The sequence below is a fragment of the Neovison vison genome, chromosome 2, assembly GCF_020171115.1.
Source record: "Neovison vison isolate M4711 chromosome 2, ASM_NN_V1, whole genome shotgun sequence".
Classification (NCBI taxonomy): domain Eukaryota; kingdom Metazoa; phylum Chordata; class Mammalia; order Carnivora; family Mustelidae; genus Neogale; species Neogale vison.
Window position 1 is genome coordinate 166,436,501 of NC_058092.1, and position 26,309 is coordinate 166,462,809.

General features: G+C 44.6%; 1 protein-coding gene across 3 annotated transcripts in view; it reads left to right on the top strand.

Moving 5' to 3' along the window:
- The window catches only part of ASAH2 (N-acylsphingosine amidohydrolase 2), a 110,377-nt gene that overhangs the window by 33,876 nt on the left and 50,192 nt on the right, over nt 1-26,309 (top strand). For 2 of the 3 annotated variants that reach the window (XM_044239515.1, XM_044239516.1), the window contains exons 2-7: nt 3,632-3,763; nt 13,256-13,461; nt 14,861-15,010; nt 21,715-21,891; nt 23,265-23,392; nt 24,536-24,613. In XM_044239515.1, the coding sequence (XP_044095450.1) occupies nt 3,637-3,763; nt 13,256-13,461; nt 14,861-15,010; nt 21,715-21,891; nt 23,265-23,392; nt 24,536-24,613 (866 nt within the window). In that variant the 5' untranslated portion in view covers nt 3,632-3,636. Of the gene's footprint in view, nt 1-914; nt 1,034-3,631; nt 3,764-13,255; nt 13,462-14,860; nt 15,011-21,714; nt 21,892-23,264; nt 23,393-24,535; nt 24,614-26,309 lie in introns of all 3 variants that reach the window. The other variant, XM_044239514.1, reaches the window with a different exon arrangement.

Sequence of the window (26,309 nt, forward strand, 5' to 3'; positions counted from 1 at the left end):
CCTGCATCGGGCTCTCTTCTCAGCAGGGAGCCTGCTTCCTCCTCTCTCTCTGCCTGCCTCTCTGCCTACTTGTGATCTCTCTCTGTCAAATAAATAAATAAAATCTTAAAAAAAACTTTAAAAAATTGGATTATAATGTCTTTTAAGCTTAAAGTAACTTAATACAGTAATTTTCTCAGGTCATTAAATTACTTCATGGTTGCACAGTATTCTTGCCCTATTGTATACTCATTATTTGCATTCTTAGTTCATCTAAATGTTTTTTTTTTTAAGATTTTATTTATTTATTTGTCAGAGAGAGAGAGAGGAGCGAGAGTGAGCACAAGTAGCCAGAGAGGCAGGCAGAGGCAGAGAGAGAAGCAGGCTCCCTGCCGAGCAAGGAGCCTGATGTGGGACTCGATCCCAGGACGCTAGGATCATGACCTGAGCCGAAGGCAGCTGCTTAACCAACTGAGCCACCCAGGCGCATTCTTAGTTCATCTAAAACTTCGCGTTCTTTTTATGTACAAAAACCTGAGAGTTAAGAATCACTTTTCTTATCTGAAATTAGTGTATGCACTGCGCACATAGCTCAGTGTGAGCCAGAGTCCACACTAATGTCCAGCACGCATCATCGGTCCCTCTTGGTCACTTGTTGAGTGGCCAGTGGGAAATAAAGCAGGTGCTCTTTTCTGGTGACCCAGTCAATAGACCTTGCATGGAACTTGCTGTGCTGGAGAGGCATGTAAAGGCTGAAGTCCATGACCTTCAGTCCAGCAGATCTTCTCTACCTCAGTATCAGTCCATCCCAGGGTGGGGTTTGCTAGAAGGTTCTTGTTATCAACACACTTTAATCTCATCCTGCACCAAGTCCACAATGGTATGCTAATGAGAACTCTACTCTCCTGGGCATGACAGTGAACATTTTTCCTCAGTAGGTTTTAGAACGTGCTGAGGAATCTAGGCTGAGCGACAGGAAAGGGGGAAGAAACGAGATTCTGGACTGTCACTTGCTTTACTGGGATGCAGGATTTCTTTTGATTGGCTGAATCAGGTAAGAGTACCTATATGGTCCTGGAGAGGGAGGGAGGGATCTTGAATCATCTCTCTGTCTTAGAGATCCTTATGAAAACCCAAAAGCTTCCCTCCATTTTCTTAGCCTTGAAAACCCATTTTGCGAAATTATCACCTTTTACTCTCACAGTCTCGAAAAACTGAGACCTCAGCGTGGTAGAGATGTGGCAAGTGGCTTGCTGTGGTGTCACAGAGCCTCATCACTGAACTTGCAGAATTGTGCCAGAAGAAGTGAGAACCAGTGGGAAGTGTCAAATCTTTTACAACCATTAGCTCAGCTCTCTGTGGTGCATTCTGAAGGCAGACAAGGCATTTGCTTTCACATCTGACTTCATATTATAGTCATCAGTGGAAAATAAATAGTGTTAAGTGGTTAAAAAAGAGGAGTAATAACATTGGCAGTAATTCTGGCAACAGAGCAGTGAATCCCGTGAAGTACATCATTGAAATCTAAGTTCAAGCCGGACACGCTAATGTTAAATCAAGTGTCTTATTGACTTGTGTAAAAGGCTGGTGGTGGTCATCAGTTCAATAGAATAAAACTTGCAAAAGAAGAAAGAAAGAAAAAGAACAGTATGATTTTGAACCATGTCTGTTTGTTGTGTAGACTCCTACCACGAGGTCACATTTACACACACAATGCGTGTGTGGACGCACTGGGGTTGGGAATTCCCCCTGTTGGTCAGCCATGTTTAGTTATTCTATTGGGACAGGATTAGTAAGCTTAGTTGGATCATCAAAGTTTCAGAGGCATATCTTAGATGGGTCTCCTGACTCCTGGGGGCTGATGGTGGATGTTGGGACCAAGATCGGAACTAATTTGTTTGGCCTTACGCTTGAAATTGTCCCTGATGGTGGTGGTGAGAGTGATCATGGTGGTGGTAAATGGATGAGGAAATCCTACTATCCAAGAAGTTTGGAAAGATGGGCCAGTCTCTTTGATCCCTTCCAGTTCAGCCCTGCCTCTGAAATGTTTGCTGTTAGACTGCTTTTTAAACTCTAGTCTAGCGATTGCAAAATAATCTATTTGCAAAGACCAGATAGTGGAAAAGATGGAAAAGGTCCGCTGGGAAGAGTCGGTGGTAGGTGGGAGAATGCGTACCCCATCTCAAGGAAGAGCAGCAATGGAGTTCTACCAAACTCCTGGCACGTAGGAAGGCTGACTCAATGTTGCCATGTATTATCACAGATTTGGGGAGAAAACTTGAGGGTTTAGATTAGTAAATGTAGACTCTTTTTACAGATGAACTGTGAGCTCTTCAATCTTGTCAACTAAATCAAGTTGAAATGAAACATTGAGCCGGGCTAAGCACACTTTCTTATAGCCAATTTGTTACTCTTGGGGACAGTAACATCTAAGCTGTGTATTACCACCTTTGGAGACAAGTCCTGGGACTCTAATTCCATCTCATTGTTCTGGCTTCCTGCAGTAACGTTAAGAAAATGGGCTCTGAATTTCCTACCTGTGATTCCAATAATTCTTTAATGCTCGCTTCATATAAACTCCCTTTGAGGACAGTGAGGAGCATAGTCTGCTGTTTTGCAACCTAATGATAAATGCAAACATGTTCAACACCTACTGTGTTCTATGGGATGAAAGAATTATTACTCTCATCTCATTTTTATAAGAACTCTCTAAGATGGGGACTAAAATTGTCATCATGATCACGTTCCTACTTACAGATGGGCAGTCTTGGGGTTGGGAAGGATTTCCCAAAGTCGCCCAGTACGCGTCAGCAGTGAGATTTGGACGCTGGAGTCAGAAGGCAGAATCCAATTTTTAACCACCATACTATGCCTTCTCCTGCTATATTAAGTGGATTTTTAGCTTCTATAGTCTCGCTGAGTGACAAACAACTCCTACTCCCAAAATAGCTTAAGGAGTCTGTAAGGACGCTTTCTGCTTTTGTAGAGCACAGGGGCATTGTCTTTGTCCCCATCCTTTGACAGGGTTTGCAGAATGTGTGGGATCCTTTTGATGACAGAAGAGGGAGATTTTCTTTTCTCAAGCCAGGCGGCTTGAGACCGGAAATGCCATTCCCTCTTCCATATTGTTTTCTATTAGGTATTAACTGGAGATTAGCAAATAGAGTTTCAAGGTCAAAATTGTGAGTTTCACTTCCTTATAGACAAGATAGTCTTTCTTAGGCCATGACACCAGAGGACAGCCCTAACCAAGGGCAATCATCCCTATTGATGGAAGTGCTCCAAACTCAACCTGTGTACAGATAACATCACCACCATAAATGAAAGCGGTATGATGTAGCCAAGGAGTACACACAGATTTTGGCTTAGATGCTAATGCCAAATGATAGGTGGTGACTTTTAGAATGAGCACTGTGCCAAGAAGGCTTTGGAAACCACATGTGAGTTCACCAAAGAGTGCTGTGATTGATTGGTCTTGTCTGCCCTGCCTCGGGATAGGGAAGCAGTGGCAGGTATGCTGTGCTTGCCATTCCTGGTGTAGTCTATTCAGATGGAAGAACTAAGACATCTAAGGCTTGGGCAGCTCAAAGCATATGCGTTTTAATTTGTGATTCTGTCTTTTTCTGCCTCTTCCATTTCTGCTTTTTCTCAGGAGAGATGGCCAAACGCACCTTCTCCATGCTAGAGACGTTCCTGATCTTCCTCCTCGTGTTGATGACCGCTATCACAGTAGCCCTTCTCAGCCTCCTGTTTATCACCAGTGGGACCATCGAAAATCACAAAGGCAAGTTGTCATGGGCTCTCTTGGATGCTCTTCCTAGCCTGTGGGAAATTTCTTGATTACCGGGGATGCCAAGGCAAAGAACAGTGTCTGCTGATAATGCTGATAACAGGGCAGTTCAAGGTGTACGTAAGCAGCTGGCATGGCCATCTAACTTTTACATTAATTGCCCTTTCTGCATCAATAGCAATTTTTATCAAGCTTACCTTTGTCCACAAATAGCCAGTTGACAGGCATTATGACATGCGTTTTTTTGTCTCTCACTTTTCCATTGACCTAAGCCCAGTTCAGAATTCTTCAAGGCCCAGTAATGTGAGCATTTTCCCCAAGCCTTCTCTCTTTCTCTTTGCCTTTTCTCAGACATCATCTCCTCTTGGGGACAAAAGGAAAATGACAGCGCACTGAGTATTAATGAGTCTGTGAAAAGCTTTAGAGAAGGGAGCGTTGAACTCAACGTCTTAGGAGGGCCACTCAAGTTCTGTAAATGAAGTGGTGTGGGGAGGTGGGTGGAATGGGTAGTTGTCATGGTGTCACATGAATGCAGATCTCCAGAGTTTTCAAGAGAAGCTGGAATGGATGATTTAGGCTTCTCCTGATGTATTAATGTTGGGAATTGATTTAGTTTTGGAAAACAATGTAGGCTACATTACAGGCAATATTGGGCCCCTGAGTCTTTGATGATCCCTACTTCGGTGGTGGGTCGTACACTGGTAAACAAGTAGAGAAGAAAGGCGGGGGTTGAACACTTTGACTGAAGTAAAGGGAGAGCTGGCTTTAGACCAAACAGAGAAGGAGCCCAATATTTTTTACTCTCTCTTTTGGCCTCTTTTCTCTCTTATGGCCTCTTCCTTCCAGTATATTCTCTACCATGACCCTGTGCTTTGAATTTCCTGCAGAGGGACAGAGATCCTCTGCTCCAGCAGTACGCAGAGTAGGGGCATGGACTGCTAGAAAGGAAAGCAACCATAGGACTTCCTTAGTTTTGGCTCTTAAACTTGGAGAATCCAGAGGCTAAGATTCACGGGGTGATCAACAATTATGTTAACTATTCTCATAGTAGGAGCTGCTGTTTGTTGAGTGGTTGCTTTGTGTCAAGCACTATGATCAAGAGCCTACTTCCTTTTCCTCCTTAATTCTCATAAAACTTCTATAAATGTAGGTGCTGGTCTTAGTACCATTTTCCAGATATAGAACCCAAGACTCTGAGGTCCCAAAGAAATCGTCCTTGGCCATTGGACATGGTTTGCCTTTGGTTGGCACCCTGTTCCTACATGGGTATCAATAAGGAAAAAGAGCCTGCCTCCTTCCTTGTGATAATTGATGTCTTGTAGAAGATGGAGGCTTGTGGTTGAGAAAATACAGATTCATTTTTTTTTTTCCAATTTATTTATTTTCAGAAAAACAGTATTCATTATTTTTTCACCACACCCAGTGCTCCATGCAAGCTGTGCCCTCTATAATACCCACCACCTGGTACCCCAACCTCCCACCCCCCCGCCACTTCAAACCCCTCAGATTGTTTTTCAGAGTCCATAGTCTCTCATGGTTCATCTCCCCTTCCAATTTACCCAAAAGCACATACCCTCCCCAATGTCCATAACCCTACCCCCCTTCTCCCAACCCCCCTCCCCCCAGCAACCCACAGTTTGTTTCGTGAGATTAAGAGTCACTTATGGTTTCTCTCCCTCCCTATCCCATCTTGTTTCATGGATTCTTCTCCTACCCACTTAAGCCCCCATGTTGCATCACCACTCCCTCATATCAGGGAGATCATATGATAGTTGTCTTTCTCTGCTTGACTTATTTCGCTAAGCATGATACGCTCTAGTTCCATCCATGTTGTCGCAAATGGCAAGATTTTGTTTCTTTTGATGGCTGCATAGTATTCCATTGTGTATATATACCACATCTTCTGGATCCATTCATCTGTTGATGGACATCTAGGTTCTTTCCATAGTTTGGCTACTGTGGACATTGCTGCTATAAACATTCGGGTGCACGTGCCCCTTTGGATCACTACGTTTGTATCTTTAGGGTAAATTCCCAGTAGTGCAATTGCTGGGTCATAGGGCAGTTCTATTTTCAACATTTTGAGGAACCTCCATGCTGTTTTCCAGAGTGGTTGCACCAGCTTGCATTCCCACCAACAGTGTAGGAGGGTTCCCCTTTCTCCGCATCCTCGCCAGCATCTGTCATTTCCTGACTTGTTGCTTTTAGCCATTCTGACTGGTGTGAGGTGATATCTCATTGTGGTTTTGATTTGTATTTCCCTGATGCCGAGTGATATGGAGCACTTTTTCATGTGTCTGTTGGCCATCTGGATGTCTTCTTTGCAGAAACGTCTGTTCATGTCCTCTGCCCATTTCTTGATTGGATTATTTGTTCTTTGGGTGTTGAGTTTGTTAAGTTCTTTATAGATTTTGGACACTAGTCCTTTATCTGATATGTCGTTTGCAAATATCTTCTCCCATTCTGTCAGTTGTCTTTTGGTTTTGTTAACTGTTTCCTTTGCTGTGCAAAAGCTTTTGATTTTGATGAAATCCCAAAAGTTCATTTTTGCCCTTGCTTCCCTTGCCTTTGGCGATGTTCCTAGGAAGATGTTGCTGCGGCTGAGGTCGAAGAGGTTGCTGCCTGTGTTCTCCTCAAGGATTTTGATGGATTCCTTTCTCACATTGAGGTCCTTAATCCATTTTGAATCTATTTTTGTGTGTGGTGTAAGGAAATGGTCCAATTTCATTTTTCTGCACGTGGCTGTCCAATTTTCCCAACACCATTTATTGAAGAGGCTGTCTTTTTTCCATTGGACATTCTTTCCTGCTTTGTCGAAGATTAGTTGACCATAGAGTTGAGGGTCTATTTCTGGGCTCTCTATTCTGTTCCATTGGTCTATGTGTCTGTTTTTGTGCCAGTACCATGCTGTCTTGATGATGACAGCTTTGTAATAGAGCTTGAAGTCCGGAATTGTGATGCCACCAACTTTGGCTTTGTTTTTCAATATCCCTTTGGCTATTCGAGGTCTTTTCTGGTTCCATATAAATTTTAAAATTATTTGTTCCATTTCTTTGAAGAAGATGGATGGTACTTTGATAGGAATTGCATTAAATGTGTAGATTGCTCTAGGTAACATAGACATTTTCACAATATTTATTCTTCCAATCCAGGAGCATGGAACATTTTTCCATTTCTTTGTGTCTTCCTCAATTTCTTTCATGAGTACTTTATAGTTTTCTGAGTATAGATTCTTAGCCTCTTTGGTTAGGTTTATTCCTAGGTATCTTATGGTTTGGGGTGCAATTGTAAATGGGATTGACTCCTTAATTTCTCTTTCTTCTGTCTTGTTGTTGGTGTAGAGAAATGCAACTGATTTCTGTGCATTGATCTTATATCCTGACACTTTACTGAATTCCTGTATAAGTTCTAGCAGTTTTGGAGTGGAGTCTTTTGGGTTTTCCACATAGAGTATCATATCATCCGCGAAGAGTGATGATTTGACTTCTTCTTTGCCGATTTGGATGCCTTTAATTTCCTTTTGTTGTCTGATTGCTGAGGCTAGGACTTCTAGTACTATGTTGAATAGCAGTGGTGATAATGGACATCCCTGACGTGTTCCTGACCTTAGTGGAAAAGCTTTCAGTTTTTCTCCATTGAGAATGATATTTGCAGTGGGTTTTTCATAGATGGCTTTGATGATATTGAGGTATGTGCCCTCTATCCCTACACTTTGAAGGGTTTTGATCAGGAAGGGATGCTGTACTTTGTCAAATGCTTTTTCAGCATCTATTGAGAGTATCATATGGTTCTTGTTCTTTCTTTTATTGATGTGTTGTATCACATTGACTGATTTGCGGATGTTGAACCAACCTTGCAGCCCTGGGATAAATCCCACTTGGTCGTGGTGAATAATCCTTTTAATGTACTGTTGAATCCTATTGGCTAGTATTTTGGTGAGAATTTTCGCATCTGTGTTCATCAAGGATATTGGTTTATAGCTCTCTTTTTTGATGGGATCCTTGTCTGGTTTGGGGATCAAGGTGATGCTGGCCTCATAAAATGAGTTTGGGAGTTTTCCTTCCATTTCTATTTTTTGGAACAGTTTCAGGAGAATAGGAATTAGTTCTTCTTTAAATGTTTGGTAGAATTCCCCCGGGAAGCCATCTGGCCCTGGGCTTTTGTTTGTTTGGAGATTTTTAATGACTGTTTCAATCTCCTTACTGGTTATGGGTCTGTTCAGGCTTTCTATTTCTTCCTGGTTCAATTTTGGTAGTTTATATGTTTCTAGGAATGCATCCATTTCTTCCAGATTGTCAAATTTGTTGGCGTAGAGTTGCTCATAGTATGTTCTTATAATAGTTTGTATTTCTTTGGTGTTAGTTGTGATCTCTCCTCTTTCATTCATGATTTTATTTATTTGGGTCCTTTCTCTTTTCTTTTTGATAAGTCTGGCCAAGGGTTTATCAATTTTATTAATTCTTTCAAAGAACCAGCTCCTAGTTTCGTTGATTTGTTCTATTGTTTTTTTGGTTTCTATTTCATTGATTTCTGCTCTGATCTTTATGATTTCTCTTCTCCTGCTGGGCTTAGGGTTTCTTTCTTGTTCTTTCTCCAGCTCCTTTAGGTGTAGGGTTAGGTTGTGTACCTGAGACCTTTCTTGTTTCTTGAGAAAAGCTTGTACCGCTATATATTTTCCTCTCAGGACTGCCTTTGTTGTGTCCCACAGATTTTGAACCGTTGTATTTTCATTATCATTTGTTTCCATGATTTTTTTCAATTCTTCTTTAATTTCCCGGTTGACCCATTCATTCTTTAGAAGGATGCTGTTTAGTCTCCATGTATTTGGGTTCTTTCCAAACTTCCTCTTGTGGTTGAGTTCTAGCTTCAGAGCATTGTGGTCTGAAAATATGCAGGGAATGATCCCAATCTTTTGATACCGGTTGAGTCCTGATTTAGGACCGAGGATGTGATCTATTCTGGAGAATGTTCCATGTGCACTAGAGAAGAATGTGTATTCTGTTGCTTTGGGATGAAATGTTCTGAATATATCTGTGATGTCCATCTCATCCAGTGTATCATTTAAGGCCTTTATTTCCCTGTTGATCTTTTGCTTGGATGATCTGTCCATTTCAGTGAGGGGAGTGTTAAAGTCCCCTACTATTATTGTATTATTGTTGATGTGTTTCTTTGATTTTGTTATTAATTGGTTTATATAGTTGGCTGCGCCCACGTTGGGAGCATAGATATTTAAAATTGTTAGATCTTCTTGTTGGACAGACCCTTTGAGTATGATATAGTGTCCTTCCTCATCTCTTATTATAGTCTTTGGCTTAAAATCTAATTGATCTGATATAAGGATTGCCACTCCTGCTTTTTTCTGATGTCCATTAGCATGGTAAATTCTTTTCCACCCCCTCACTTTAAGTCTGGAGGTGTCTTCGGGTTTAAAATGAGTTTCTTGGAGGCAACATATAGATGGGTTTTGTTTTTTTATCCATTCTGATACCCTGTGTCTTTTGATTGGGGCATTTAGCCCATTAACATTCAGGGTAACTATTGAGAGATATGATTTTAGTGCCATTGTATTGCCTGTAAGGTGACTGTTACTGTATATTGTCTCTGTTCCTTTCTGATCTACCACTTGTAGGCTCTCTCTTTGCTTAGAGGACCCCTTTCAGTATTTCCTGTAGAGCTGGTTTGGTGTTTGCAAATTCTTTCAGTTTTTGTTTGTCCTGGAAGCTTTTAATCTCTCCTTCTATTTTCAATGATAGCCTAGCTGGATATAGTATTCTTGGCTGCATGTTTTTCTCATTTAGTGCTCTGAAAATGTCATGCCAGCTCTTTCTGGCCTGCCAGGTCTCTGTGGATAAGTCAGCTGCCAATCTAATACTTTTACCATTGTATGTTACAGACTTCTTTTCCCGGGCTGCTTTCAAGATTTTCTCTTTGTCACTAAGGCTTGTAAGTTTTACTATTAGGTGACGGGGTGTGGGCCTATTCTTATTGATTTTGAGGGGCGTTCTCTGAACCTCCTGAATTTTGATGCTCGTTCCCTTTGCCATATTGGGGAAATTCTCCCCAATAATTCTCTCCAGTATACCTTCTGCTCCCCTCTCTCTTTCTTCTTCTTCTGGAATCCCAATTATTCTAATGTTGTTTCGTCTTATGGTGTCACTTATCTCTCGAATTCTCCCCTCATGGTCCAGTAGCTGTTTGTCCCTCTTTTGCTCAGCTTCTTTATTCTCTGTCATTTGGTCTTCTATATCGCTAATTCTTTCTTCTGCCTCATTTATCCTAGCGGTGAGAGCCTCCATTTTTGATTGAACTTCATTAATAGCCTTTTTGATTTCAACTTGGTTAGATTTTAGTTCTTTTATTTCTCCAGAAAGGGCTTTTATATCTCTGGAGAGGGTTTCTCTAATATCTTCCATGCCTTTTTCAAGCCCGGCTATAACCTTGAGAATTGTCATTTTGAACTCTAGATCTGACATATTACCAATGTCTGTATTGATTAGGTCCCTAGCCTTCGGTACTGCCTCTTGTTCTTTTTTTTGTTGTGAATTTTTCCGCCTTGTCATTTTGTCCAGCTAAGAGTATATGAGGGAGCAAGTAAAATACTAAAAGGGTGGCAACAATCCCAGGAAAATATGCTTTAACCAAATCAGAAGAGATCCCAAATCATGCGGGGGGATTTCTCCCCCCTCACGATTGGTTGAGGGATCTCCTCTGATTGGGATCTCCTTTGATTGGGATCTCCCAATCTCTTCTGATTGGGATCTCCCAATCTCTTCTGTTTGGGATCTCTTCTGATTTGGGGATAAAAAGAGGTTCAAAAAGAAAGAAAGAAAAAAAGAAAAAAAGAATTAAAAAAAAGAGATTGAATTAAAAATTCAATCAAGAATTTAAAAAAGAGTTAAGAAAAAAAAAGATTGAAGAGATTAGGATCTCTTCTGATTTGGGGATATAAAGAGGTTCAAAAAGAAAGAAAGAAAAAAAAAAGAATTAAAAAAAAAGAAAATGAATAAAGAAAAGTATAAAAAAGCAAAATATATATATATTAGATAATCTAGTTAAAAAACGTTAAAAAAGAAAAGGGTAAAATTATAAAAAATTTTAGCAGAAGAAGAGAAAAAAAAATGAAAAAGAAAAAAAAATAAATTAACTGCAAGACTAAAAAATCACCGGCAGAAAGCCATGAGTTCCGTGGTTTGTTTTCTCCTCCTCTGGAATTCTGCTGCTCTCTCCTTGGTATTGAAACTGCACTCCTTGGTAGGTGAACTTGGTCTTGCCTGGATTTCTTGTTGATCTTCTGGGGGAGGGGCCTGGTGTAGTGATTCTCAAGTGTCTTTGCCCCAGGCGGAATTACACCGCCCTTACCAGGGGCCGGGGCTGAGTGATCTGCTCGGCTTTGCTTTCAGGAGCTTTTGTTCCCTGAGCGCTTTCTGTAGAGTTCCGGAGGACGGGAATACAAATGGCGGCCTCCTGGTCTCCGGCCCGGAGGAGCCGAGAGCCCAGGGCCCCGCTCCCCTGTGCGCCCTCAGCGAACTGCTCCTGGTAACTCGCGTCTGCCTAACCTCCGGCCGCGCTCCGAGCTCACCAAGCTTGCGACCGGTTCAAGGCAACTCCGAGCTGCGAGCTTACTGTCGGCTCTGTCTCTGCAGCCGGCTTTCCCGTTCCAATATCCACAAGCTTTGCGACACTCAGACACCCCCGATCCTTCTGTGACCCCGCGGGACCTGAGGTCACGCCGACCCCGCGTGGGCTTCGCCCCGGTTTAGCCTCCGGAGCGATGTCCCTCAGTGGAACAGACTTTTAAAAGTCCTGATTCTGTGCTCCGTTGCTCTGCCGCTTGCCGGGAGCCGGCCCCTCCCCCCCCGGGGTCTATCTTCCCGTCGCTTTGGATTCACTTCTCCGCCAGTCCTACCTTTCAGAAAGTGGTTGTTTTTCTGTTTCTAGAATTGCTGTTCTTCTTCTCTTCGATCTGCCGATGGATTTGCAGGTGTTTGCAATCTTTAGATAAGCTCTCTAGCTGATCTCCTGCTAGCTGAGGTAGTCTCAGCCTGCTACTTCTCCGCCATCTTGACTCCTCCCCCAGTCATTCGAGAAAATACAGATTCTAACTTCATGTCGAATATGCATGAGAGAGCATCGGACCCTGAGTCAGAAGACCTGAGCTGGGCACCGGCTTCATCTTGTATTGTCCCTGAAATTGTAGTTCTATCACTTCTCTGGGCTTCGGTTTTATTATACGTAAAACTGAAGAGATGAGAGTCCCCCAACTCTAGGATCTCAGGGGAGTCAGCAGCCAGTCTCTTGACTAAGTACTTTCCTAGCACTAATGCCTGTGACTTCTGTGGCTTCTGTCGCCTTGGCCACCCTGGCTATTGTCTGGGATGGAAACAAACAAGCAAATAACAAGCATAGGTAACATATCTCAGTATATAAATAGAACCAAAGCTATATGCTGGCAATTAGTCTAAATTTATTGTTCAAAACAACCCTTGGGAGTAGAGTATTATCACCTCTATTTTATAGATGGGAATAAATGGGATAGAACAGGGTAAATGACTTGCTCAGCTAGTACAGCTATTAAGTGGTAGAATTAGTTTTCAGACCCAGGCTATTTGGTTCTAGTATTTCCTCGTGTAGTCTCTGTGCCATTCCGCCCCTCTTGATACTGTGTGTTTGTGTGTGTGTGTGGTCACATAGGACATGTGTGTGTATATGCACATACACAGATGGTGATAGGAGTAAAATAAGGTGGCACTATGCTGAGCAGACAGTGGTCTAGTGGGCATTCCAAATAAAAGACTTGAGAACGGCTGCCTCAGAGTGTGATGGAAACAAACCAACTCAGAAGGGAGCTGTGGGGCTTGGTTGGGGGAGCAAAGAGGAGGAAGGTCTCTGGATGGAGAGAAGGGTAGAGACCAGTCCCAGGAGGCTAGGTTTAGCAGGCTGTGTGCCAGGAACCTGGCACCTGGTTTGTTTGGGTGGAGGAGAAGAGCAGGGCGAGTGAGTACTGAGCCGTGCGTTTGACAAGGAATGGCTTATGATGAGAAGTTGAAGGACGTTTAATGCAGGCTTTGATTATTAGTCAGAAGGATCTCCAGTTCAAGAGAAAGACCCTCCTTAGGATTATTATCTACAAAAAGTCCCTGAGATATGCCTTACCATATATTTTAGTTTGTGTTTTTATTTTTTTAAAAAACATTTTATTTATTTATTTGTGGGAGAGCATGAGTGGGGTGGGGGTAGGGGCTGAGGGAGAGGGAGAAGCGGACTCCCCACCGAGCAGGGAGCCCGACGTGGTGCTCGATCCCAGGATCCTGAGATCATGACCTGAGCCAAAGGCAGAGGCTTAACCCACTGAGACACCCAGGTGCCCCTTTACCATATATTTTAAATATAAGAGAATATATAGATTTTTTCCTTAGGAACCTCAACCTATGTGTTCTAATTGATGCCAACACGTAAGTAGACTGAGACGTTATCCCTTAAATTCAGATTCAGGTTTCCCATCCACCCAGAGCTCCCCGACCACCGTGGGCTCCACAGCCAGTCAAGGTCCGGCACACACGGATGGCGCTACGATCACAAAGGCCCCTCCTGTGGTTAGCACTCCAGAGCCTCCTCTCTTCCAGAACTTCAGTGGCTACCATATTGGTGTTGGGCGAGCTGACTGCACAGGACAAGTAGCAGATATCAACTTGGTAGGTCAATCATGGGCTCCTCAGGGAGGCTGAAATGGGTAACACTATTCCTCGCATTCTATACTTATTCCAGATAATTTCATCATCATCATCATCTTCTTCTCATTTTTTCATTGACGTCACTGCCGTCTAACACTGCGAATATTGTACTATAATGAGGGGCCATGTGCTCAATGGCATCTCCTTTTTAAAGTCGACTGGCCATTTTTTTATGAATGGCAGGGGCAGGGCTGGCAAACTCACATACCACGGGGCACCACAGATGACGGAAGCAGGCCAGTGTAAGCGGATAAGTGTCTAGTGAATCCTCAGTTTGGGGGGCAGTGGGAAGTGGGGGGTACAGCTGAAAAGTGCATGGCTTTAGCAATTGTTGCCATATAGGGCTGCCCTATCTTAAAGGTTTTTCAAGAGAAGCGGGTCACCTCTGGATCAGAGACTAAGGATCTAAACCTCTCAGTTGGGAAATAAAGGCAACTCTAGTTCAAACTGGAAACCTAGTGTGGGCCAGCACTGCATAAGCCAAGCAAAAGGCTTCTGTGGGTCTGGTGTGGCCTTTTGGCTGCTGGACTGCGACTTCTTGATTGTGACGATGGGTGTATTCATTCACAGCTTCCATAGGAAGACAGAACACGGCGTTGTTTGATGAGATTTTTTTCTCGTTCCTACCCAATAATCTTTAGATTCTAGGAGTTGTTTCCCATTGTCTGTTCTGAGAAATAGCTCTGGAATGAGAGCCCGAAGTGCCACTACTCCTGTGAGGGGTAAAGCAAGCAGTAGAGGGAGCATGCTGAAGACTTCGTGGGTAGGCTTTAGGATGTGGTGAGAAGGGGGGTTTGCGATGGGTACATTTGGACTGACTTAACTGAGGGATGGCCAACAAGGTAAGAGCCAGCATGAGGTACCCTCAGTGAAGACTATTTAATCACAAGGAAACCATTTTCTTAAGAAAAAGAAAGAAAGAACATCACACACCAAACAGCCAAAGGAAGGGAACCTTCAGTCTTCAGGACATTCTGGGAATGTGGGATGATGGTAGGGGAACTACTTCCTTCCATAGTATCTCAGGCAGGAGAAAAGAATTGAAAACCCTGGAAGGTCGCTGACATGGTAACAGAATTCCAGAGCCAAGCCAACCCCTTCCTTGCCCATAGGCCTATGACTGTCTCCTGCCAAACTGATGGTTACTTTGCATTTTCCCACAAAGAAGAGTAAAGTCTCTCTTAGGATGTTGGCTTTATTCTTGAAAACACATATTATTATCCCAGGCAGAATCACAGTGTCCCGTGGACTGTGTTGTATTTCACCTTTCCTAAGTGGTCTCATCCTGTGTGGTTGTACCTGGCTCTGGTGGTGGGGGAGTGAGGCAGAGCAGCTCTGACTTCTCTCTCTTCCTCTCTAGATGGGCTACAGTAAGACTGGCCAGAACGCACGTGGCATCCTCACCAGGCTGTACAGTCGAGCTTTCGTCATTGCAGAGCCAGATGGGTTAAATCGAATGGTGTTTGTCAGCGTCGACATAGGCATGGTATCCCAACGCCTCAGGCTGGAGGTAAGTGGCTGAGGTGATGACGAAAGGAAATGTTTAAAAGAAAAGCTCTGGGTGGATGTGACAGGAGCTAAGCCCTCCTGGCTTCTCATCCGGTGAGTTTCTACTTTGCGGAAGCCTTCGGACATTCGGCCTGCGAACAATTCCGGTTTCCGCCACCTTGGTCAAACTTGCAAACTTGACAATGACAGCTCATCATCGCTGTTACTGTGTTTTGCAAGTTTATTATGTTTGAGGCAACCTTCACATCCATTCTCTTATTTAACCCTCCTTGTTAGAAGTCAGAGAGATCCGACTCCAACTCAGTAATCCTTCCCTCAAGTTTTTAGACAATTGAGATGCAAGAGGCCAGAGGAGAAGTAATATACAATGTTGAAATGAGGTCGGCCATAAATGGCTGGAGTTGGGTGAGAGGGAGATGGGGATCTCATTATGCGATTCCGATGATTTTTGTACATGTTTTAAAATTTCCGTAATAAGTTATAAAAAGAATACAACGTTAGCTTTCTTACTCTTTAAGCTCTATTGTAGGCAATGGTGGGCTCTTTTGTGATTGTCCCAGAATTAAGACCATATGACCCTGTCTGTGGAGAAGGTTGGGTTTAGCAGAAGGTGCCCGTGGGTTCTGGGCAGGCAGCAGTAAGATGCGCAGAGGGAGAGGGTTACATAGGGTGATGGGTACGGCCTTCCAGCTCTATTTTTCTAAGCCAGGTTCTTGGCCTTGACGCAGTTGTATTGTCTGCATGGGATCAGGTCACAGGAAGAGAACGTGCTCTTTCAATGTCTGCTCCCATACCGATGAAGGTGAGCGAGAAGAGAGTCCGGAGCACCCAGGAAAGTGAGCATTAAATGTCACTATTCGGGGTCACATTCTGTTAGCCTCTCTTAAACACTGTTCCTCCTGTGTCATGAAGCGGCCAGTAACAAGGATGACAAGGGGGGCCTCGGAGCAGTTCTCCAATGTCACCTCCCCCATCATTGACACCCAAGGAGCAGGGGATCATAAGTTCTCCCCACTCCTACGCTTACAACAAAACTATGAGATGCGTTTTTGTTATCCCCACTTTATGGATAAAATAATGGAGTCTTAGAAGAGGCGAGGAACTTTCCCAAATTCACTCAGTCAGCGAATGGTAGAGCTGGGTTCTGAACACACGTATGCCTGATACCAGAGCCCTCATTCTTAAAAGTGACATTATTCTATTATTGTGGAGGAAGAAAATGCTTTGACCACCTGCTTTTTGCACTGTACTTTGCTGGTCACTTAGGGAGCACATAACCTGAGTTGTAATCCACATTTCCTATGAGCTCACTACCTAGTTGTGGAGAGAAGGAAGGGCCGTAGTAGAAAACACACTCTCTGTAACTCACTGGAGTAACATACGGTGGTGCATTCATTATCTATTACTGAGTAACAAATAGCCCCCAGAATACAAAGGCTTGAAAGAATAGACATAATCGCACATTTTCTTGGTCAGGAAATCAGGACTGGCTTATATGTGTGGTTCTGGCTTAGGGTGTCTTGGAATCAAGGTGTTGACAAAGGCTGCAGTCATTGGAAACCTTGACTAATCCACCTCTAAGATGATTCCCTTGCATGGCGGCCGGCCAAAGGCCTCTATTCCCCACTTTCTGTATCGTCGCAGCCCAGAGCAGCTGCTCTCCCCGGAGTCAGTACCTCAGGGGGGAAGCCACGGTGCTCCTCCTAACCCGGGTCAGAAGTTGCACTTCTAGCCCACTCTGTCCATTGGAAGTAAGTCACCAAGTCACACCGAGGGAGGGGAAGGCAAGCAAAGCGTCCCCTCCGAAAGGGAGGGCTAGCAAGGGACTTGTGGACACACAGTGGTTTAAAAACCACCACAAGGGGACTGGGAAGCAGGGAATAATCTCATGACGGACATGACAGGTGAATGGGCAGGATTTTATTTTATTTCAATTCCAGAATAGTTAACAGTATTGTTATATTATTTTCAGGAGTAAAAATACAGTGCTTCCACAGTTCTGCACATGACTCGGTGTGCACCATAGTGAGTGGGCTGCTCGTGGCCTTGACCTAGGTCACCCCTCCCACTGTGGGAACCCTCTGTTTGCTCTCTATAGTTAGGTGTCTGTTTTTTGGTTTGTCCTTTTTTCCCCCAGTGTTTGTTTTGTTTCTTCCATTTCACCCATGAATGAACTCATGTGGTACTCTTTCTCTGACTGACTCACTCCACTGAGCATTATGCCTTCTAGATCTGTCTGTGTTGTTGCTGATAGCAAGATTGCATTTTCTTATGGAATATTTTATATATAATGCAATATATGATGTATATATATGCATCTAATAGTGTATTATTCCATATATATAATGGAATATTGTATATATTATATATATATGTATATAAGTACACCACATCTTCTTTATCTGAGTGGGAAGAATTTTAAATGGCTAACATGGGGAGAGAGAGCTATCAAATGGAGAGATGGTGTGACAACACGGAGACACAGGGAGGAATTTAGACTGTCCTTTGCAGGGACAGGGATTGCTGCCATTAGGACACATGTGGGCACGTAATGGGGAATACACCTGGAAGGTATGCTGCTCATAATTGTAGAGGGCCTGGGATGCCAGCTTATTTTGACTCCAGTAAGCACTGGGGATTCTTTGAAAACTTCTGAGTGGAGGAGTAACACAAACCCAATTTTGCTCCAGGATGATGCATCAGGGATGTTTGATGCCAGACTGGGGCAGGAGGTGAGGACACAGATTGGCAGTTCGGTTCCATGAGTGCCAAGGCTGTACTGGTGAGGGTCCGCATGGGAAACTGGCAATCATCCTCCGTGTTTCAAACGCAGGAGATGGAACCCATGGGAGCTCTCTGGTGCGTCGGAAGGCTGAGCGAACTAGAAAGGGAAACTCGGGTGGCAGGAAGGAGTTCAACTCTGCCTGGAAGTTTCTCCTGTGCCACGTAAGGCTGGCATAAAGGTCTTAAATCAATGGGTGGCAGCGAGACTCCATGGCAGTAGGAGGTCACATTAAATGCTAGTGAGATTCGGGAGTGAATAGAAATTAAAGCTAACACTGGCGTAGTCCCCACGATGAGTCACGCACTGATTACTTCATATGTATGAATGGGTTTAATCCTCCAAACATCCGAAGGAGGGAGGGGCTATCATTATGTCATTGGACGGATTGGGAAAGCGAGCTGCAGGGGATCGAGTGACCCGTGCACGGACAGCCAGCTAGGAAGTGGCTGGGCAGGGTACAGCCACGGCCTCTGGACGTCAGCACCCACACTCGCTACCACTATGCTTCCTGCTTTCCTGGAGCGTCGGCCGTGCTTCTCACGGGGAAACGGTGGGGTCATGAGAAGAAACAGGAGACTCAGAGGTGGACTTTTGGGGGTGGTATCCAAAGGTGGACATCCAAAGGTGGTTGGGCCTTGCAACGAACCCACTTCTCTCACCCAGATGAACCCAAGGTCAGGTGTGGAAAATAAACGTAGTGAAACAGGTGCTCTAAGGCTGCTTTAGAACATCTGGTTTTAGGAAGCTTCTCAGTCTCTGATGTAAGGATTGATGAAATTTCCAGCATGGAATGAAGGTGCGGGAAGATCCCTGAGCAGTGAGGCAGGACAGGAGAACAGAGCGGCTTGCCAGATCTTTCCGTGGCAGGAACTCAGGTGTATCAGTATTAGGAAACTGAACACAGAGGGGTGAGCTGTAGACCCTCGGGCAACTTCTTCACTCTGTTCAAACCCTCTCCTCTCCTGATGTAGGGAACTTACTAATTATAATGGTTACCCACAGGCATTGTCATTAGATGATTGAGTTTTTCTTCCCTTCTTCTTGAAGTCCCATGTGTTGGACTTCATATTGGAGAGTGTAGTTTAGGATGCAATAGCTATGAGCTGTTTGTAATCTTTTTTTTTAAAAAAACATGAGAGCCATATTTTCTCTTTATAAAAAGATTTTATTTATTTATTTAACAGAGAGATAGAGAGATCACAAGTAGTCAGAGAGGCAGGCAGAGAGAGAGGGAGCCAGGCTCCCCACTGAGCAGAGAGTCTAATGTGGGGCTTGATCCCAGGACCCAGAAATCATGACCTGAGCTAAAGGCAAAGGCTTAACCCAGTGAGCCACCCAGATGCCCCGAGAGCCATAATTTCCATCTGCTTAAAGGCTTGATTGCTGAGAGAATAAGGAGATGTACACTGACTTCTATAATCCTAACATCATAGTTCTCTGGGAATAAAAATGGGCGTAGTGCCAGGCTTGTAGTGAGTTTTGTGGTACCCCCTCAGTAACCTTTCCACCTGCTCCCAACAGACACTTCTTCCTTGTGAGTGTCGTCATCACTCTGTGGAAGAAGGTAAAAGAGCGACGAAACACGTGGGCTGGAGTTAGGTTCCACAGAAGCCACATGGAAACTTCTTGGGGTGGAGAATGTGGGCTACTTGGTCAGAGAGAGTTAGTCTGGTCATGTCCTATTTCCTCTCCACATTGGCTTGCAATAACCTAGCATTCAGTGTTTGGGGCCTGGATTGGTTCACAAGGCAGGATGGGTCGTAAGGTCTTTGTCATTCAATGGCCACACGGGTGGATGAGGGTGCGTAACTCTTCACCTAAAATGGAAGAGGTTGGATGGATGTGTTTATGTGGGTTGGGTATATGGTACCAAAGTTCCCGCCACGCCCTTTTGTTCCGGGGTGTTGTTGGAACTGGCTTGGACCAGCTCATGAGGGCTGACTGTTAAATGTTCAGGAACTTGCTAAGCTTGTTGTTAGATTTTGATAGCCTGAAATGGACTGTGGTGGGGGTATTTATATGTCAGAAACTGGTGAACAATTCGGAGGTGGGGGGCTTTCGTTTCTGTCTGTGTGACAGCTTCTCAGCACACCGCCGTCTGTGCCATTCTCGAGGTAGACAGGATTGCGAATCAGAAAAGGCCTTCTTGTTTTGCTAAGCCCAGATTTGGATTCAGAATCCTTCTCAACACATTGCGTCTGAGAGCAGCTACCAGTAAGTAGGACTGGGTCCGCAAGTAAGTGGTATTCACTGTCCCTGCCAGAGGGGAGACTTCATCACTGTGCCTGGTATTAGGTGATAGTGTCCTATGTCGAGGAAGGTTGGTTTGGGTTTGACACTTAAAAAAAAAAATTATTTATTTATTTATTTATTTGAGAGAAAGCGAGTGCGCAGGGGGAGGGGCAGAGAGAGAGAAATCTTCAAGCAGACTCCCTGCTGAGCGTGGAGCCCAACCAGGGGCTCGATCTCAGGACCCTGAGATCATGACCTGAGCTGAAACCAAGAGTTGGACACTGAACTGACAGGTGCTCCGTGAGATCATTTTAATGATTTTTGGCCTAAAAAAAGTCAGAACATCTTTCCCAGGGAAGCCACGATAATACCAACTTTCAGATTGGAGCTGATGAAAGCAGAGTCAGAAACAGGTGCCCGGCACCATTAGGGATTTCTCTCCGTCGTTTTCTCGATGTGTCTATGCCCCATAAGCACACGTTATCACACATGATGAGATGTTCACAGGCTGATGGGTTCAGTGCGCACTCCCCGGTCTCTCTGTGTGTGTTATCTCCTGCTCCACCATGAGTCATCTGGAAAACTCAGGGGCCTAAACCCACACTCGTCCTGTCCTTTCTGTGGCTCCGGAATCCCAGGGGGCCAGGCTGGGTGATTCCAACTGAGGTGAGAACAGCCGTCCCACACCTTCCTGCTGTGTTGTGTGAGGTGGAACTCCTGGGCTGCCTGAGGCTGCGGGTGTTGGAAGGCTTCCTGAGGTGAAGGGTCAAAGGGTCTGAGGGGTCGGCAAGCTGGTGCTGACGAGAGGGTTCCTTTCCACACAGGGCGTCCCCACAGGGCTGCTGGGGTGTCCTTACATCATGGCAGCCGGCTTCCCTCAGACTAGTAGTTGTCACCCCATATGTCTGGTGTTGAGTTCTTCATTTTGGGCCAGGAGGCAGTAAAGAGGCCTGGACACACTCCATTCGTGCTCTGTTCACTTCTCCCTGTGCATTGCCTGACCAGCTGAAGCTCTTCATTTTAAGCCTCGGATGGAAGATGACGTCTTTGAAAGGTGGTTTTCCTCGCTGACACCCGTCACTCTCTCTTTCCCTTCCCAGAAACATGTTTCTTCACGGCACTCACCCCTGCATGATCTTATGTAATAAGACACACTTCTCTGTTTGCTCGTTTCTCTCCCATTAAGAAAAAAAGCTTGGTCAGGGTAGCAACCTCACCTATCCCTAGTGCTCAGACCAGTGCTTGGACGCTAACACTACGTGTGGACTAATGAATAGGAAAGTGCACTCTTTCTATCGAGGCACAGATCTGGATTGTGGCCCTGCTCCTTATGAGAGCAGTGGGCACGGTATTTATCTTCTGGACGCTTCCGTGTTCTCAGCTGGAAGCTTAAAAATACCTACCTGTTGGGGTTGTTACAAAGATTCGAAAACAACGTAATGTGTGTGATACCCAACCCGGTGCTTGCACAGAACGAGGAGCCATGAAACGTCCGCCTTGGCAGGGACCCTTGGCGTTGACGTTGTTACCATGGCAATGCGCTCCCGCCTAGAGGGAAGGGCCTCCCGCCAGGGATGTCATTGGTAGGGACTGGCGATAAGCCTCTCCCGAGTCTTTTCCATAGTGAGTTGTTCTGTTATCCCTCTTCTTACTTCTAATTTTTTTTTTCTTTTTCTTTTCTCCTGTAGGTCCTGAACAGATTGCAGAGTAAATACGGCTCCCTGTACAGAAGGGACAATGTCGTCCTGAGCGGCACTCACACTCACTCGGGGCCAGCAGGGTTTTTCCAGTACACTGTATTTGTCATCGCCAGCGAAGGGTTCAGCAATCGAACTTTTGAATACATGGTCACTGGCATTGTGAAGGTAGGCACAGAGGGTACAGGAGTAGTTTGCTGTAATACGGAGAGAGTCCTTCTAGGATCTCGGGCTGCGCATCTTTGCTCCTACCTCGCCCTCGTTCCTGACTCCCATGTAGCTTCTGGTCTCCCAGGCACTGACCGATGGAGAGAGGACAGTTCTCTGCAGGAAGCCTCATGCCATTCGTTGTCTAAAGGGATGGTCATAACCTTTGTAATGCAGAGGGCCCCATGTGGTCTGTTCTCTGTGCTAAGTCACACGGAAAGGAGCCCATCAAGGAACCTAAGTAATTACGAGTAATTGTAATCTTGCCTCCTATTTCCCAGACAGCATGATGGGGGATGCTATTTCCACGCACACCCTCAGTGCTCATACACATCTCAATGGTCGCTGCAGATGACCAGAACGCCCAGACCCCCTGCTGTTGCTGGCTTGGGTGCCTCTTTCTCCTCTCTCCCCAGCTCTCACACAGGAGCCTTTCTAGTATTCTCTTCACACTTTCGCCTTTGAAATGTAGTCTCTCTCTACTTTTTCTCAGGAAGCTACTCTCTAAGCCTGGCAATCTAGTTGGCAAAAGCAGAGATGTCTTTTTTTTTTTTTTTTAAAGATTTTATTTATTTAATTGAGAGAGTGAGAGTATGAGAGAGAGAGAAAGAGAGAGATCATGAGCAGGGAGGAATGGGTAGAGGGAAAAGTAGAGCAGAGAGCCCAATGTGGTCCTTGATCCCAGGACCCTGCAATCACCTGAGCCGAAGGTGGATGCTGAACTGACTGAGCCAGCCAGGCACCCCCAGACATGTCTTTACAGCAGTGTTTTCTAGATTCTGCCCCGCAGTTCATGACTGGCTGTGTGAAATCAATTTCGTGGGTTGCAATACGACCTGAGATCAGAGATCAGATCAGAGTATCATGGTGCCAAACACATCATAAGGATGTAGTTCATCTTGTGGATATCTGTTTTAGGACACACATGTTGAGGGATATTAAGCTGTGATGAAGAATATATTGCTTATTGTGGTTTTGAGTTAGAAAATTTCCAAAAAACTTTGGAGGGGAAACGCCTACATGTTTCCAATTCTGGTCCAGTGCTGGGGGAGTCGCTCCCAGTTTGGCCCCCTGAACCTGAGGACGGTGCCTAACACGGGCGCCCCAGGCCACTCGGGTTCCCATCGGCGTGAGCTCCTGAGTTTCCAGCAATTCTGTGTCTCCGCCCCGAGGCCAACTGCGCACCCCCAGAGTGACCAACCCTTCCTAGCTGGGGCAGCTTGGAGACCAAGAAAACTGTCCACAGCACCCTTCTCTTTGTATTGACTAAGTCCGTACCCCACCAGGATTTCTAAATTCACAACTCACTTGCACTCTCTCTCTTTAACCCACAGAGCATCGAGATGGCGCACAGAAATATGAAACCAGGCAAAATCTTTATCAACAAAGGAATTGTGGAAGGTGCCCAGATCAACCGAAGCCCTTCTTCCTACCTTCAGAATCCTGAGTCAGAGCGAGCCAGGTGAGGGGATGATTGGAATCGAATCATGTGTTTCCTTTAGCCGTCGGTCACAAAATCTAAGAACACGTTGTTCCTTAAGGAATGGGGAAAGATCCTGAAGGAGTATTACAACTAAGATAAATTTGAAGCATGCTTAGAGTTTAAGAGTGGCAGAAATACCAAGTCAGTACCTGCACACAAGTCTGTGCTTTGCTGGCTGTTGGGGGAGGGCGGGTATCAATATCAATGTCGAAAGGACCACCGGCTTTGAAATCGGGCACGACTCTGGTCTCATCTCAGCTTGATCTCTTCCTAACCGTGTGACCTTTGGTTATTTACTTGTTCCTAATCTATGGGCCCTTAGCCTCTTCTGTAAAGTGGAAATAAAAGTGTGTGCAACGTATATTTGTTAAATTAATGAATAACTCCTTTTATTATGTCATTCAGAAGAAATCATCTTTGTCCAGGAGACTGTGGCAAGAGAAAGGACATAAAAGGATAAAGAAACTGGAATGAAAAGCAAGAAATAAAACTAGCAGAGTTGAATGGAACAACTAAGGGAGATAGTTATTTGTCTATTTCTTTAATGTGCTGAACCGGGTCTGCAGCAGATGAGAAGCACTTGCCTACTACAGTGTAGGAAAAGAATATTTCCATTTTGATTTGACCGCTTAACCTTTTACATTTGTCTGTGTACTTTTCAGTAGATTTCAAAGGAGCTGATTTTTAGAAAATGTAATCTGACACCCATTGAAAGGACATGAAAGAACTGCTTTATGCTGCAGGTCATGAATGCTTTTGATTTTGCATAGTCACTGCTATTTTTAAGAGATTCCATTAGAATTTAATCTGGGTAGAAATTTCAAAGGCAGATCCTTTTTGTAAGAAATACCAGTATGTTATCGAAGATCACGTGTATGACATAGAGATGTACACGTCACCTCTCGTTGGCTGGCCTGATGCCTCTGACTCTGGCGGCATTTGCAAACCATTTCTTTAGCCGAGGAATGGGGTCCCGGGTGTGGTTCGTGAGACTGTTAGCCTGTTAGGGCGCCTGGCTTATGGAAAGGAGTTTTGGTTTCTGTGTCAGCTTCTACTGCTAGTCACACAGGAGGGCCAGGCTCTGATATAGAAGTGACTGAGTTTCTTTGTTTGGCCGACTAGGTATTCTTCAAATACTGACAAAGAAATGGTCGTCCTAAAAATGCAAGATTTGAATGGAGCTGAACTGGGCCTTCTCAGGTACTCTGTTCAACTTTTTTTTTTTTTTTTTTTTTTTTGGTTTTCGTTCTGTCTGGATAACTTTCCTGAATCCTGCGGAGGGGAAGTGGGGAGGGAGAGACTAGAATCGTGGCAGAAGGGGTTGAGAATCTGTGGAGTAATTAAGAGTCCAGACGTGGCAATCAGACCCATCTGGGATCCAGCCGTGGACCTCGGGGCAAGGCTCTCAGCCTCCCAGGGCTCAGTTTTGCAGCAGGAAAACAGGGTTAGTTAAAGGACAATGAAAATGAGGGAACTGGGTGCAGAAAGCAGCATAGCATCTGGCGTGTGATGTAAGAATTCAATCAATGCTAGTGCTATTCTTCTCTCATGACGTCAAATACGGGACTTCCCACCCGTAATGAGACGCACCACTCTCTCTGGGTAAAATGAGAAAATGCTCTGAGCAACCAGGCATGGGATGGTGGGTTTGAGATGATTTACCTGCGTTTTCCTACAAGAAAGAAGTGACATGTAACGTAGGACAGTGCTAATTAGTGATGGAAGCAGAATTGAGGCAAAACTACAACTTGGCATGGATTTGAGTCCCGTTTTATATGTAAGAAAACATGGATTTTGTTTTCTTCAAAAAGAAGGTATTTGCATTCACATGTGAATTTGGTTCCTGCAATCAGACAGTCTTGGCTACTGGATGGGTAACAGTGCTGATGCCTTGACATGCGGATTCCAAGTGATCGAGGATGTCCAGTGGGAGCACAAGATGGCACATGTGCCCTGCGGTTAAGTGGCCTGGGGTCACTCTGGGTTCTCATTGTGATGAGCTATGTGACTTTGGCTAAGTTACTTAACTGCTCTAAGTCTTGATTTTCTTACTTTCCAAATGAGGGATAAGGTGAGCCCTCGAAATGTTGCTGATAAGTGTTAGTGAAGGCAGTACGTGAAAGTTCCTATGGAAGTCAAATTCACAGTTAATTAAAAGTAATAAGTAATAAGAGGTGAATGAAAAAGTAATAGGTGAAGGAAAACATGAAAGACCATGACCAGGACTGGCCCTATAACTAGTTGGGGGGCAGCCTGGTGGTGCACTGTTCTAGTGTTCATGTAGATTGTAGGACTTGAGTTCAAATCCTAACCTTCTACTTACTAACCCTGAGGCCTGGGGGAAGTAACTTACCTACTTACACCTCAGCCATTCCATTTGAGACTGGGAATTCCATTGAAACTCATAGGATCATTTCAAGACTAAATGAGGTAATACTTGGGAAGAACGCCATTACAGGCTTATCAGAGTGCTTGACATTCTTAGCAGCTGGAGTTACTTCTTTGGGTTTCAGGTGAGGTCACTAGAAAGTCCCTGATAAATTAGTCTTTATTTTCCAGGCTGACATAATAGGAGTCATCCACCCATTAATGATTAATTCATCTACTGATCAGTGCCCCCGGCCCGGTGTTTCACTCAATAGACTTTCTGAATGTCAGGGCTACGACTCTGTGCTAGGGGTATGAATAAGGCATGGTCCCTATCTTGAAGGTCCCATCCCCGACCAGTGGGATGATTGGGGGCAGGGGACAGAGACAGACAGACAAGGAATCATAACATAAATCACATGGTCATGAATGTTACCACCAGGGCATGAATAAATGCTGTGGGAATGTGAAGGTGCTGGCACTGATGCAGGAGCAACACGCAAGGCTTCATAGAGAAAATGACATTCAC